Source organism: Apteryx mantelli, chromosome 7 (genome assembly GCF_036417845.1).
Source record: "Apteryx mantelli isolate bAptMan1 chromosome 7, bAptMan1.hap1, whole genome shotgun sequence".
Classification (NCBI taxonomy): domain Eukaryota; kingdom Metazoa; phylum Chordata; class Aves; order Apterygiformes; family Apterygidae; genus Apteryx; species Apteryx mantelli.
Window position 1 is genome coordinate 10,847,809 of NC_089984.1, and position 12,054 is coordinate 10,859,862.

At 50.0% G+C, this 12,054-nt stretch overlaps 1 protein-coding gene across 1 annotated transcript in view; it reads left to right on the plus strand.

Annotated features, from left to right (window-relative positions):
- The window catches only part of ANK3 (ankyrin 3), a 207,477-nt gene extending 197,578 nt beyond the window's left edge, over positions 1–9,899 (plus strand). The window contains exons 46-49 of the mRNA XM_067299783.1: positions 4,176–4,259; positions 4,383–4,442; positions 5,874–5,959; positions 8,502–9,899. Of these exons, the coding sequence (XP_067155884.1) occupies positions 4,176–4,259; positions 4,383–4,442; positions 5,874–5,942 (213 nt within the window). The 3' untranslated portion in view covers positions 5,943–5,959; positions 8,502–9,899. The remainder of the gene's footprint in view (positions 1–4,175; positions 4,260–4,382; positions 4,443–5,873; positions 5,960–8,501) is intronic.
- Positions 9,900–12,054: the final 2,155 nt, after the last annotated feature.

The window sequence follows — 12,054 nt, forward strand, 5'->3', positions numbered from 1 at the left end:
ACAGTGAGCCAGTGTGGGGCTCTTACAGCCCTGGCTGAGTTTTACCTGTGATAAAATTGTTGTTTTAGTAACGATTTGTGATGCTCTGATTGCTCACTTCTGCATTGCTGTTACTTGCGTGTGTCAAGGGGAAGGGTGGGAATAGGTGCTCGGCACCTCCTCTCTAGTGTGCAGGTCTGGTGGGAAGAGGAATGGCGTTTGGGTTTCCTGGCCCGGAGCGGCGCTTGCTTGGGGTTGCAGAACCTCGAACGCCGCACGAACGTTTCTGGTAAGACAGCAGGTCTTGGTTTGCTGAAAATTTTAAAGGCTGCATAGTCGGCCTGCTCCTAGGATCCCCCCATACTAAGTCTGAACTGTTTTGGTGGCACTGGCATGCAGAGAAAAGGGAAAGGATGAAAAAGGCAGCCTGTGCTTTCCTTCCAAATACATCCGCTGTGCTTGGAGGAAGGCACAGAAATTGTTTTTAAATGCGGTGGCGTAATTTGGGGGCGAGCTTACAGAGCGAGGGCAAAGCAGCCGTACACGGTGGTGTCCTGCGCAGCACGTCTGCGCGACGTCCGTGGCTTCCTGGGCAGCGTTCGCCCGGTAAGCAGGGCGGCCGAACCCGCTGTGTCCGCAGCGTGCGTGTCCCTAACTGGAACAGAGCTGTACCTCTTTCTTGGTCAGAAGGTGTGTGAGATGCTTCTGTCATTTTCTGATGACTTGTAGCTCTGTGTGTGCTCAGGTCAGGTTTAAAAGAGAACAAGGGAAACGTTCAAAGCGGCGATCATCAGGCCTTTTAAGGAAAGGGTTCGAGAGCGGAAGCAAGAGTTTTGGTGGGCACATGACAGCTTGGTCATGCGAAGTTCACGTAGCGGTGGTACGAAGGGGAAGGCTCGGCTGTGACGGCTGCCGTGACCTGGGTTCGATCGGTGTCTGTGCGTCTCCAGGAGCAGAGGTGCCTCGGGCACTGTCGCGTCCCCCCGGCGCGGGGCAGCCGTGCCGGGCAGCCTCCCGCTCGCCCCCACGCTGGGGCTTTCGGGCGCTCTGCAACGTGCACATTCGGTGCCCGATCCAAAGCTGCTCTCGTTCAGTCATGGCAGAAATCAGTGTCTAATTTCTCATGCTTTTTCAGAGGTTGTTAAATCTTTCATGGGTACAAATTTTTGGCAAAAACTGTTCAGTAAGATTCTTGCCAAAAGGTTTATGGTAGGATTTTGTAATGGGAAATACAACAGATTTCTAAGCGGGGGTCGGCAAGCAGCAGCGGGATACCAGCCTCTTCCGGCAGCGCCGCGCTCCGGCTCGGCTCCGCGCGGCTCCCCAGCGGGTTTGGGGATGGAGGCTCGCAGAGCGCAGCCCTCCCGCGGGACAGGCCCGGGGGTGAAACCGAGCTGCCGTTCGGCACCGTGGTGAGTTTTCGCCGTGCCTTTCTGAAGCTCTCGGCCCCGGGGCAGGGGTTTCGGCCGGTCGAGGATGAACGGAGCTGCGCGAGCGTGGTGCCGCAGAGGGAATTGCGTTCTTCAGCTGCGACGCGGACGTGCCAGCTTTGCGTTTGCAGGGCAAAACCAGCGTCATCTAATGTGCCGCCCTAACCCACAGCTGTTTCCAGGTCTGGCAAGCAAAACTGCCCCCGGGTAGGAGGATTTTTTCCTAACAAACGTCCGTCTAACTGCATAGGATTAGAGGGGTCAGTAAATGAGATGCACTGCTGCTGGGTGCGAGCCCTCTCGCTATTTGTTTCACTACCCGCAAGCCAGGCAATTCTGAAAGCTGCATTTCACCGGTGCTGACTGCTCGGTGTTTAGGGCATTTATCCTTCAACCGGGCCTAGAGGAGCAGGTCACAATAATTAAAAAACAAGATACTCCAGACCTTGAAAAATGCGCTTTCTTCCAGGAGATGCCTGTCAGTATTTAATCACGTTTCGTTTTAAAGCAGAGCACACTGATTCTCCCCAGCCGGTGTTCGAGAGCAGCCGCGCGCGGAGAGGCAGGAAGGAGGCAGGGACCAGGTTACACAGGTGATCTGGTGACCTTGCAAGGGGCCGATATGAAATGAAATGACCAAAAGTACTGTGCTTCTGAATAACGACAAATAGCAAGCAGAGACTTGTTTAGCTGCAGAGCGGCCCTGTTCTTTTCAGTACTTTGGTGTGCATTTTGCCGGGTGTCACATCTCTAACACCAGGAAAATGTAAATCCTTAGCCATAGGAAACGTGGCTAATGTTGGCTTGTCAACAAAAAGGAGGGATTATCTGCAGAGCTCAGGAATAGCATTAGGTCATGATGTACATGCTGAAAAAGCTCTATTTGTAGAGAAAAAAGTAAAAAAAAACACAAAACACAAAATAACTATATGTATTCATTATAACATAGTGCCAAAAGCTTACGTAGATAACTATGCACTATACGGACCACAGTAAACAGGAATTACGCCATGTGCTGCAAGTCCGGAAAGGCAAGGCTTTGATTTGCTCATCCTTCTTAATTCTTGAAAGCATTGTGAAGGTCTGACGTTGAGCAGTAATGAGCTCGTTTAAAATACTTTCAGTGTTAATTTTGATATGAGATGTTTTATATAATATTTATTTTTGCTCCCTCCCTTCAGCTGCCATTTTTACCTATTAGGCTGAGGAGCGAGGGGAGAAAAGTTTTTCTGTTTTTGTTTTGTTTTGTTTATGTGCTTTTTTAAAAAAAAAAAAAAAAAACAATTTCTGGGAAAAGAACGGGGGAGTTCCCTGACCATCCCCCACTGGGTGCTAGAGCTTTAATCAGTGGGAAAAGGCAAGTGTTGCACAGTGTTTTCATTGGCAGCCTTGACTTTGAAAGATGGTTTTGTCCTTTTGGATAGAAAGAGCCCAAATTCGTTCAGCTGTGGGGAAGCATCAGCACTGATCTTCCCACCAGGACAAAAAATGTCTCTTCCCCATGGAATAGATGGAGGATACAGTTGCTGATTTTAGTGCAGCCTTTAATTTTTTAGGAAGGATTGCTTGTTCACATGTTTTGAATTTTCTTATGTAGACCATCAGGTGAGGATTGCTGCATGTTGTAAAGATAGCTAGGCACAATATTGGTGTCTGCGTTTCCCCATCTGCAAAGCAGGTGTAGTCGTATTGATTCCAGCTGTGTATTTCTCATTGACATCCAAGGATGGAAAACAACGCATATGAATTGGATATTACCAATTTTCTTGCCAAGTTTCCTATTTTCAGAAGCATAATGCTACCTTATAAATCTATTTGTTTTACTTATATTAAATAAATAAGCACAGATGATGGATATTTTTGGAACATCAGATGTGGTGCTTCAGCACTCACATTTGGAAACGTGATTTTATAGAGTAAAATTTTCAAAGTTCTTCTGCTGCAGAAGTTCACTAGCTGTCAGCCAGCCTTAGGCACCAAGGTAAATTAATTCATTTAAAATTTTAGCAGTAAGCCTTGAAGCCGTATTGAGTCACTAGTACAGCATTTAGGAAACTGCTTTTACACTTATTTACGCTGGTCCGCTCTGTTGCTGGTGGCACAAATAATCCTGCCAAGAGGCAGCGAACGCAGGGACGGAGCGGTGCTGCCGCGGGCAGGTCCCGCGCCGGGCTGCGGCTCCGTGGGCTGGCGGCCGGTGCCGGGCCCGAAAGGCTTCCCGTGAGACACCTTCTTCCGTTTCGTAAACCTGAGAAATCCTTCCTTTTGCGCGAGTGCTTCAGTTCTTGGGTTTAGCGAGCCGGGCAGAGCCATTTCCCAATCCAGAGATCTCCCCCACCTCGTTCTGGTGTCGGGACGCGCCGCTGCGTGCGCTGGGCCCCGAGTCGCTTCGAACAGCCTCCTGCGAGGGATGTCGGCCTGGAGGTGCCTCGCGGGGCGCTCGTGCTCCCCTCGCGGAGGGCTCGAGAGCTGCTTTCTGACATGATGGAAGGTTATTTTTTGCCCACAGTGCTTCACGGCACGAATTGGCGAATAAGGGAAATAGGCTAGCAGCTCACTGCGTGTTTTAAGGTTGCGTTTTGTATAATGAGTACGCAGGTGGTGGCATGCTGCCTTGGCAAGGCTTTCCCCTTGTGCGTGTGACGTAACGCAGTCTGTAACGTAAAGCTGAAGCTAGCATGTGTTTGTTGCTTGCTCTGGTGTGGAAATACGTGTGGGTTTGGCAGAATACGGGCGACGTTGCTAATCCTATAACACGTTCTTTAGGGCGAGGAGGCAAAAAACATTCCTGGGGAATCGGTAACAGAGGAGCAGTTTACCGACGAGGAAGGCAACGTCGTCACGAGAAAAGTAATCACCAGTTGCATCGCTGCTCTGAGTCTTTGCATTCAAGTAACTCCTTTTAACATGCTTTCTCCCTTTGGGATCCAGAACAAAAACCAATCGATCCTTTTCATGTATTGCTCCCTACAGATCACCCGGAAAGTAGTAAGACGCGTTGTTATCCCCCATGAGAGGAGAGTTGGTGCCACGGTAATGGAGCGGGGCCCGCCGGAGGCTGCGAGCTGCGGTGGCTGCCGGCGCGGTGCTGCGGGGGGCTGGCGGGCTGCAGCCTCGCCGGGGGCCTCGCCAAAGTGCAGCGCTTGCCGCGACGGCCACGTAGGCGCGTGGGTCACGGGGCAGGGATGTATTGCGGCCGCGTTTCCCCATGGGGCACGTTGCAGCGAGGCCGGGGCCAGTTCTGCTGGGGGCCTTTTGCGCTAAAGCTTCCTTGCGAGTGACTAAGGGTTTGCAGGGTTTGGGGTTAGCTGGGTGTATCTCAACAGCGGCGTCCTGCACAAGCCACCACCGAGACAGGATTTTGTCTGTGGCAGTTAAAATCGGGAGCCCTTTGCCGGGCCGGGCTGTGCCCAGCATCCGCACCGGCAAAAGCGAGGGGTCGTGCGGCGCTGCCGAGGGCGCACCGCTGCTTGGGCACGCCGGGCCGTCCATGAAGCACCCCAGCGGGTCTCCGCGCCTGTAAGGCTGTCGTTGGAGTTGACGGAATTTTTGCCTGAGTAAAAACAGAATTTAGGACTTAGAAACAAACAAACATAGCAAACTCTTTTTCTGCTGGTAGCAAAAAAAAAGGGGGGGGGGAGGAGATGACAAAAATAGAAGAGAGTTGAAACAAACCATCCTCTCTTTCTTACTTCTTCATCATGGAAAAAAAAATGCTGCCCAGCATAGGGGAAATATTTTCAATTTACTGTGCCAGATTAGATTACATAAAAACTACAAATAGTTACAAATGCATCAACAGAGATCACCCGAGGGGTAAATTCTGCTGATAACCCCACATAAATAGATGCCCTTTCCCTGATGTGAATGAGGATCGTGATTACCGGAGTATTTATTTTTAGATGGTTATTGAGCTATTTTTAACAAGTGTAGATGAACTGCATTTGGGGGTTTGCTGTTTTAAAAGACACTGAAACCCGCACTGCTTGGCGCTTTCATTGGTTTTTCTCTGCTCTGCTTTGGCGAAGTTTCTTGCCGGCTTTCTTCCTCTTGCCTTTATTCCTTTACTAACCTGCTCGCTTTGAAGCAGAGGCGGCGTGAAACATCACGATCCCGGCCCGGCTGCTGCCCCGGGGGACAGGGACCGCGCTGGCGGCGACGGGGCTCCGCCGAGCGCTCCCCGCCGGGCGCTCGCACCCCCTCACTGGGTTCGAAGTTGCAGACCTGGGGTTTCTGCTCCACGATGATATTCAGGCCTTGACGATGATATTTCAGGCCTGTGCTTTTGCAGCTCGGCAGAGTGGATACTTAGGTTGCGTGTACCTTTGAACTGAAGTGCTGGTGTGATTTAACTGCTTTTTACTTATCCTCTTACAGCGAAATGTGGAGCCTGTTTTGGAAGCAGGTTTATGATTATGAGCACCGTCTGCAGGCTGTGCTAACATTTATACTTTTCCTTTAAAGCAGGGAGAAGGTTATAAGGTTAAGACAAAGAAGGAAGTCAGACACGTGGAGAAGAAAAGTTATTCGTGAAAGCCGAACACCGAACGGTCAGTTTGAGCCATTTTTTCCCATTGCTTAAGGCTATCGGCAGCGCAGCACGAGCAGCACGCGGCTAGCCTGGGGCCAGGCAGTGCCTGCCCTTCTCCTTCCTTCACATCCCCCTTCAGCCGCAGCGCTGAGTAATTGGCCCTTGATCCTGAAAGGTAAAAATGACCTTGAGCTCACATATAGAAAGTGAGTTTTATTTCTTGGAACAAAGCAAAGCAAAACTGAGGTGAGTACAAGATTTCAGGAGTTTGGTAAAGCGTAGAGCTTGAAATCCACAGCATTTAACTTAAACCTGAGGAGTGGAGGAGTTACACACACGTAAATGTGTTGGCAGTGAAGGACTTCTTCCACAGTCGGACACGTGATCTGAGGGCTCTTACGCAAGTCAAGGTCCTTGTAAGCTCCAGTGAAGTGTCTAAATATTTGCCAACAAATAATCCTTACCAAATGTTTCCTGTGAATTTTACTGATCCAGCCTTAACGATTGTAACAAAACAGCAGCTGACAGTATAAGGGCTTCCCAAAGTAAAACCGAACGTGCAGAGACTGGACGCCCTCGCGGCTCCTCTGTGCCGGCGCGCTGGGGCGCTGCGCAGCCGCAGGCCTGTTTTGTCCGGATCCCATAGCTGCAATCGCACGGCAAACGTGATTATAAGCACAGGGGGAGCCAGCCCGCAGCTGCCCGTGCTGGTTGGTCGGTCGGTCGTGTCTCCACATCTGCACGCGCAGTGTCTCTGTGTCTTTTTTTTCCTCAGGGTTTTTCTTAGCTTTGGTGGGTTTTGTCTGGGTTTTGTAAAGCTGGCAGAGGAGAAGTTTAGGAAGCGAAAGTTTATTTTTTATCCTTTTCCTATACAGTCTGGTATAGCATTGACTGGAGGGTTAAAGAGCAGAATAAACAGGACCTGTGACACGAATCGGCCGGTGCTCTGGGGGTGAAGGAGAAGCCGAGTCCCTCCCGAAGGGGCAGGTCTTTCTCCTTGGTGGAGGTGGGCTGCTGGAGGAGAGCAAGGCAAAGAGGAGGCGCTGCTCGCACGACCTTGTACCCCGCGTTGGCTCCCGCCTTGCTCTTCAGGATTTGGAGTTCGCCTCTCCCACCTCTCGCTGCGCTGGCTAAATGCCCGACGCGGAGCCGAGCTCGGCCCGGCGGCTGTGTCCGTGCGCCCCGGGCCGCTGTCGCTCTGCAGGGGAAACCCCAGCAGGGGGTGCGGGAACCCGAGGGCAGCGCTGGGCACTCGCGGGGCAGAGGAAGAGCCGGCCAGCCGGCACAATGTCGCTTGCGGCAGGGAACGGGGCAGCGGCACGCACTGGAAAATAACGTGGTATTAGTAAAGCAGCCCATGCTGAGGTACAAAACATATTCTGACCTTCGGATTCTGGGTCAGGTTCCTCCAACTCGGATCTGCTCCGGTGACTGCGGCCGCTTCTCCCGCGGTTTCGGAGGGGCCTCTGCTCCCCGCCGGAGCCCCTGGGAAATGCAGCGTCTCTCCTCAACGAGCCTGTGCTCGGGGGCAGCTTTGCCCCCAGGACAAACCTCTGGTCCCACTCTGCTATTGCAAGAGGTTGCAACCAGACACGTGTGAAATAACTGTGAGCCCAGTGAGGAGTCTGTTGAAAACATTTTATCGGAGTGCAGAAATGGATGTATTTTCAGGTGATTCTTAAAGAAAATGGGTTTATTTTTTAGTCACAAAAGACAGAGAGTCCTGTTTTGAGGCAGAGGTGTTGCTTTTACATTTTGAACCTTTGCAAAAAATCACACCTCTTCCTAGATTTTGCTGTTTAAAAAAAAAAAAGAAAAAAAAAAGGCTCTGTCACCACTACAAATAAACCCATTGCGAAATATGAGCTAAAAGAAAAGCCGAAAATTCTTGCATGAAATTCTGCAGGGCAAAAGACAGGCTTCTGCCCGGCGCTGGGGGGCCGGCGCGGCTGCTGTCGCCTTGCAAGCCGGTGGCTGCGAGCAGCCGCGGTCAAGCTGCGCAGACCGTCGGCGTGGGCCAGGGCGCGCGGTTTGCTGCCGAAGGGAAGCGCAAGCTCTCCCGGGAAGGCGCCTGGTCCTGGGGAGCGAACAGGCACACGCGCACGGCTCTGCGAGCCCCAGCCCTGTGCCGGGGGGGCCGATGCGCGAGGAGGGCCAGGCTCAGAGCAGCGCCTGCCCGACTGCAAGCGGTGAGCAGAAACGCGCCCTTAAAGAAGGGGCGCTGTCGCTCGGGAGACAGCGCTGTTTCTCCCCTTATGCGCGAGCGCGTGTTTCTTGTCATCGTTTGCGAGGAGCTGTTAGTCAGTCGGCGATGATGAAATGCAGCATGTGGCAAACATCTCTGTAAATCAATTTGCAAGCAGTGTGGACATCTGTGGTTGCATTTTGCCTTCATGCTGGGAGCTCAGCTAATTTCATTACATACCTAGAAACTGTAGGATTTATCCTATTACAGAATTCCGTAATACCAATTAGAACCTTTTGTTTAGTAAGGGAAAGGCATGAAATTGATGCTGGTGAGATGTTCGGAAGTAATCCCCTGCTCTCTTTTCTTTCCGTAGGACTGTGTGCTTTTACTGCCAGTATCCTAGGAGGACACTCATGGAAGAAAAATCAACAGGAATTAAACATTCACCTATAAAAGTGTGCGTGTGTTTGCTGCTTCCACACATTAACCGCATGGTTTTTATGCAAAAACAAAACAAAAAAAACAAACAAAAAAAATTAATTTAGCATGAGCCAATTTACAGAGCATGGAAATTCACTTTCATTCCCAGGATTGGAGAGTGCGCAGTTAACAATGCAGTGTATATACAAGATGCCATGCTGTTAACAGCTTATTTCAAGCAGTTTGATGTCATCACAAAAGAAATAAATTCCTGTGGCCAGAGGGGATGTAAGAAGATGAAATGGTTAAACCATGGAAAGACACTAAAACTACTAAACTCCACAACAGCTCGCCTTATTTTTCTTGGACCCAAACTGTCAGGGTATAAAACACTATTTGTTTCTTTTTTAAACATCAATAGTTTTGCTGTAAATAAATAACACTGTATAAATTCTAACAAAATAGAATAAATGTTGATAAGGCACTGCCTTTTCGATCACAAACAGAATATTGCAAATGCATTGAGCAAGCTAGGTGTCTCAGATGGCTACACCTACCGGGATATTCTGGGTATATCTTCACAGATTCTTGTATATTAGCAATTATAATGTTTGTATATGCAAAAATGCTAGCTTGATTTTAAAAAAATCTTTAAAATCTGCTGCAAATTTAAATGATTCCCAAAATGAGGAATTCTGTAGTTCTGTGAAAATTTTTCTTCAGAGTACTAATATTTTGATGCATGTGTTTCACCTTATTTTGATTAAATCTTTTCCAGTTTTGCAAACACTATACTGCAACATGAAAAATAAGATTTTATCTGTAAACACAAAGCCCTTCATCTAATATTTGTTGCTGTTGCCAATTTTTCAATGAAATGACCTAAAAAACATAACATATACAGTAGTTGCATTATGGGGAGGGGGGTGCTATCTGTTCTCGCTTTATAACGGGGGTAATGCTTGCAGCTTTAGAAGTGGGTTGGTGCTCTGATGAGCACAAGTTTGGGATATTTTTAAATGAACTGAAGAGAAATTATTAGCTAATAGACTGGCAGCACGCTGTAAAATTATTACTGTATTGTGTACTGGCTATAAGATGTAGAATCTTTCCGTAAGCCAATCATCTGTAATCATCCTAGCAGTGTAATATTAGGTTGTTAAGGCTGCTGTGTTTTAAAGGGCATTTTTATTTGGGTTTTGGTGAAATACTTTAATTTGTTGATTATATTCATATGGAAACAGCATTCATTGATAATAGCTCTAATTACATATGTATGAAAACAACAAACACTGGATGATCTAGTTGATTATTTAAGCATAAAATAAATTGTGTTAAAACTCTTGGATAATGTGTATTTTGCAGTGTTATTGTACCCGATGTAACTGTGTCTTCAGCATGTCAGCCAGTAATTATCGCTGGCTTCTTGCTACTTTTCCTCTCCGTCTCTTTTGTCTGAGCCACCTCCTCGGCTCCCGGCGTGGCCGGCCGCCCCTCGGCAGGCTTTCCCGCTGGGGGAGCAGCAGTAGGACGCAGCAGCCATCACGTCCGCAGCAAAGCGAAGGAGACCCCACCTCCACGGCACGGAGGAGGCCTCCTCGGAAGCGGGAAGGACCGGGGCAGTAAGCTACATCCAGCCTCTTCTCCAGCGCCCGTTCCCTCTGGACCTCCTTTAGTTCCTCTCGCCCCATTGAGAACCGGGAAAAACCCTGCTGAAGCAGTCTGGATCCCGCCGTGTAGCAGCCAGACCAACCACCGACCTGCGGTAGATGACATAAATGAAGTGTACGTCTCCTGTATATTGCACGCGCTGCCTCTGTGTTGTAGGTGACGGACCATTTTCTATATATATGTAAAATGTTGCCAAAACAAGCATCGATACACAGTCACTGCTCGGGACTGCAGTCTTCTGCTTGGGTGCAATAAATAATTTGTGGTGCTCAAGGTGCAGTTTTACCTGGCTTCCAAGGCAACATGGAAATGATGCGTTTTGCCCCAGCTTGGCACCTGAGGAAGCACCACTGCTGCAGGTACAACTCAGTCTGCTCGTTTGGGCTGCCTTATGCTGTAAATTGCTCCGCACAGGAGCCTGCCGCTGGCCAGCAAAGCGCTCGTGCAACGCGCTTGGCTTCAACAGAGCGCAGCAGGTTCTGCTTGTCAGTATTTTTAAGGTATTAGGGCTGGGAATGTTTGAAGCAGTGACTATAAATGAAGCATTCTTCCTAATTTTAGCAGCCGGTCTGTGCTGCGATGCACTTTTTACCTACCCGAGGATACTGCTGGTACAAATCCCAGTGACTCCAGTCCCTGCGTCAGAGCGTTCGGAGGGCAAAAGCTGCTTACTCCAGCAGAGAGCAAACGCACGCTAGCGCAGCTCGCGAGCCACGAAGAGCAGCAATCCGTGCTTCCCGGACACCTCGCCTCCCGGGTGCCTTCCCTCCCCTCTGCAAGTGCTGGCATCGCTCATGCGAGGAAGAACGCTTTGAGTGAGTGCAGGCAGCTGTACGTGCTTAATGTTACATCACGCGTTTCAGAGCGGGAAGCAGAGGCTGCGGTCGCACCCGCAAGGCGCAGAGGGCCCTGAGCGCAGGCAGCAGAGGCGGCCGCCCCTGCAGCGCGGCAGAGCTGGGGGCGGCTGCTGGCGCGGCCCCTTCCTGCCTGCAGAGCTGCTCGTGGCCCTCAAAGCACCCCTGAGCGCGTGCTGGCTCGCTGGGCACGGGCGAGCGGCCAGAGGGGCCCAAGCAAAGCTTCCCAAAAGCCGCGGGAAAGGCTGCTCGCCCAGCGTGGAAATTCAAGGCCTGAAGCCTGCCGCCCTCGCTCTCCGGCGGCCGTGGGAAGGCTCTGCCTCCAGAGCGGGCGCAGCCGGCCGGCTCCCGCTGGGCGCGCTGGCCTCACAGCCGCTCGTGGCTCCCGGGCACCGGCACACGCGGTATCGGTGATGAAGGCAACAGAGTCAACCCTGAAACAGCAACCATATAGCCAAATTGCCAGAGCTTAAAGTTTCCCATTAGCTGTTGCACAAACAGAGGGTTTCCTCAGTGTTGGTTTATTTTGAATGTTTTGATTCAAGCACTAGCTCAGGACATTTGGCAAAAAACAAGATTGAAGCCATTCTGTTAAAGGAAACAGAAATCCTTCCGTAACAGCGAGCAATGCAGACAGCCCCAGAGGGAGGGCCTTACCTTTAGTATGTGCTTTTGTCTGTTTTCGTATTTTCTCCAATGCGAACGTTCCCCTTACAGGCAAAATTGTAAGTCATGGGACTTTAATTGCATCTATTGAAATAAAGTAGATTACTAAATACCGCGTTCTTTTTATCCTTTGATTTTTGCTTCAGTACTACCTAATGATAATGCAGCATAGTACTCTGCAGTACTACTTCCGTTTCTGAAAGAGTATCAATTGTATTTTATTTGTGGCCGGTAATAGTTTTAATGTCAGAAATTATTAGAGCTCCTGCTGCGCTGAGATGACATGAGCAGGATAAATGGCATCCACTTGCGGGA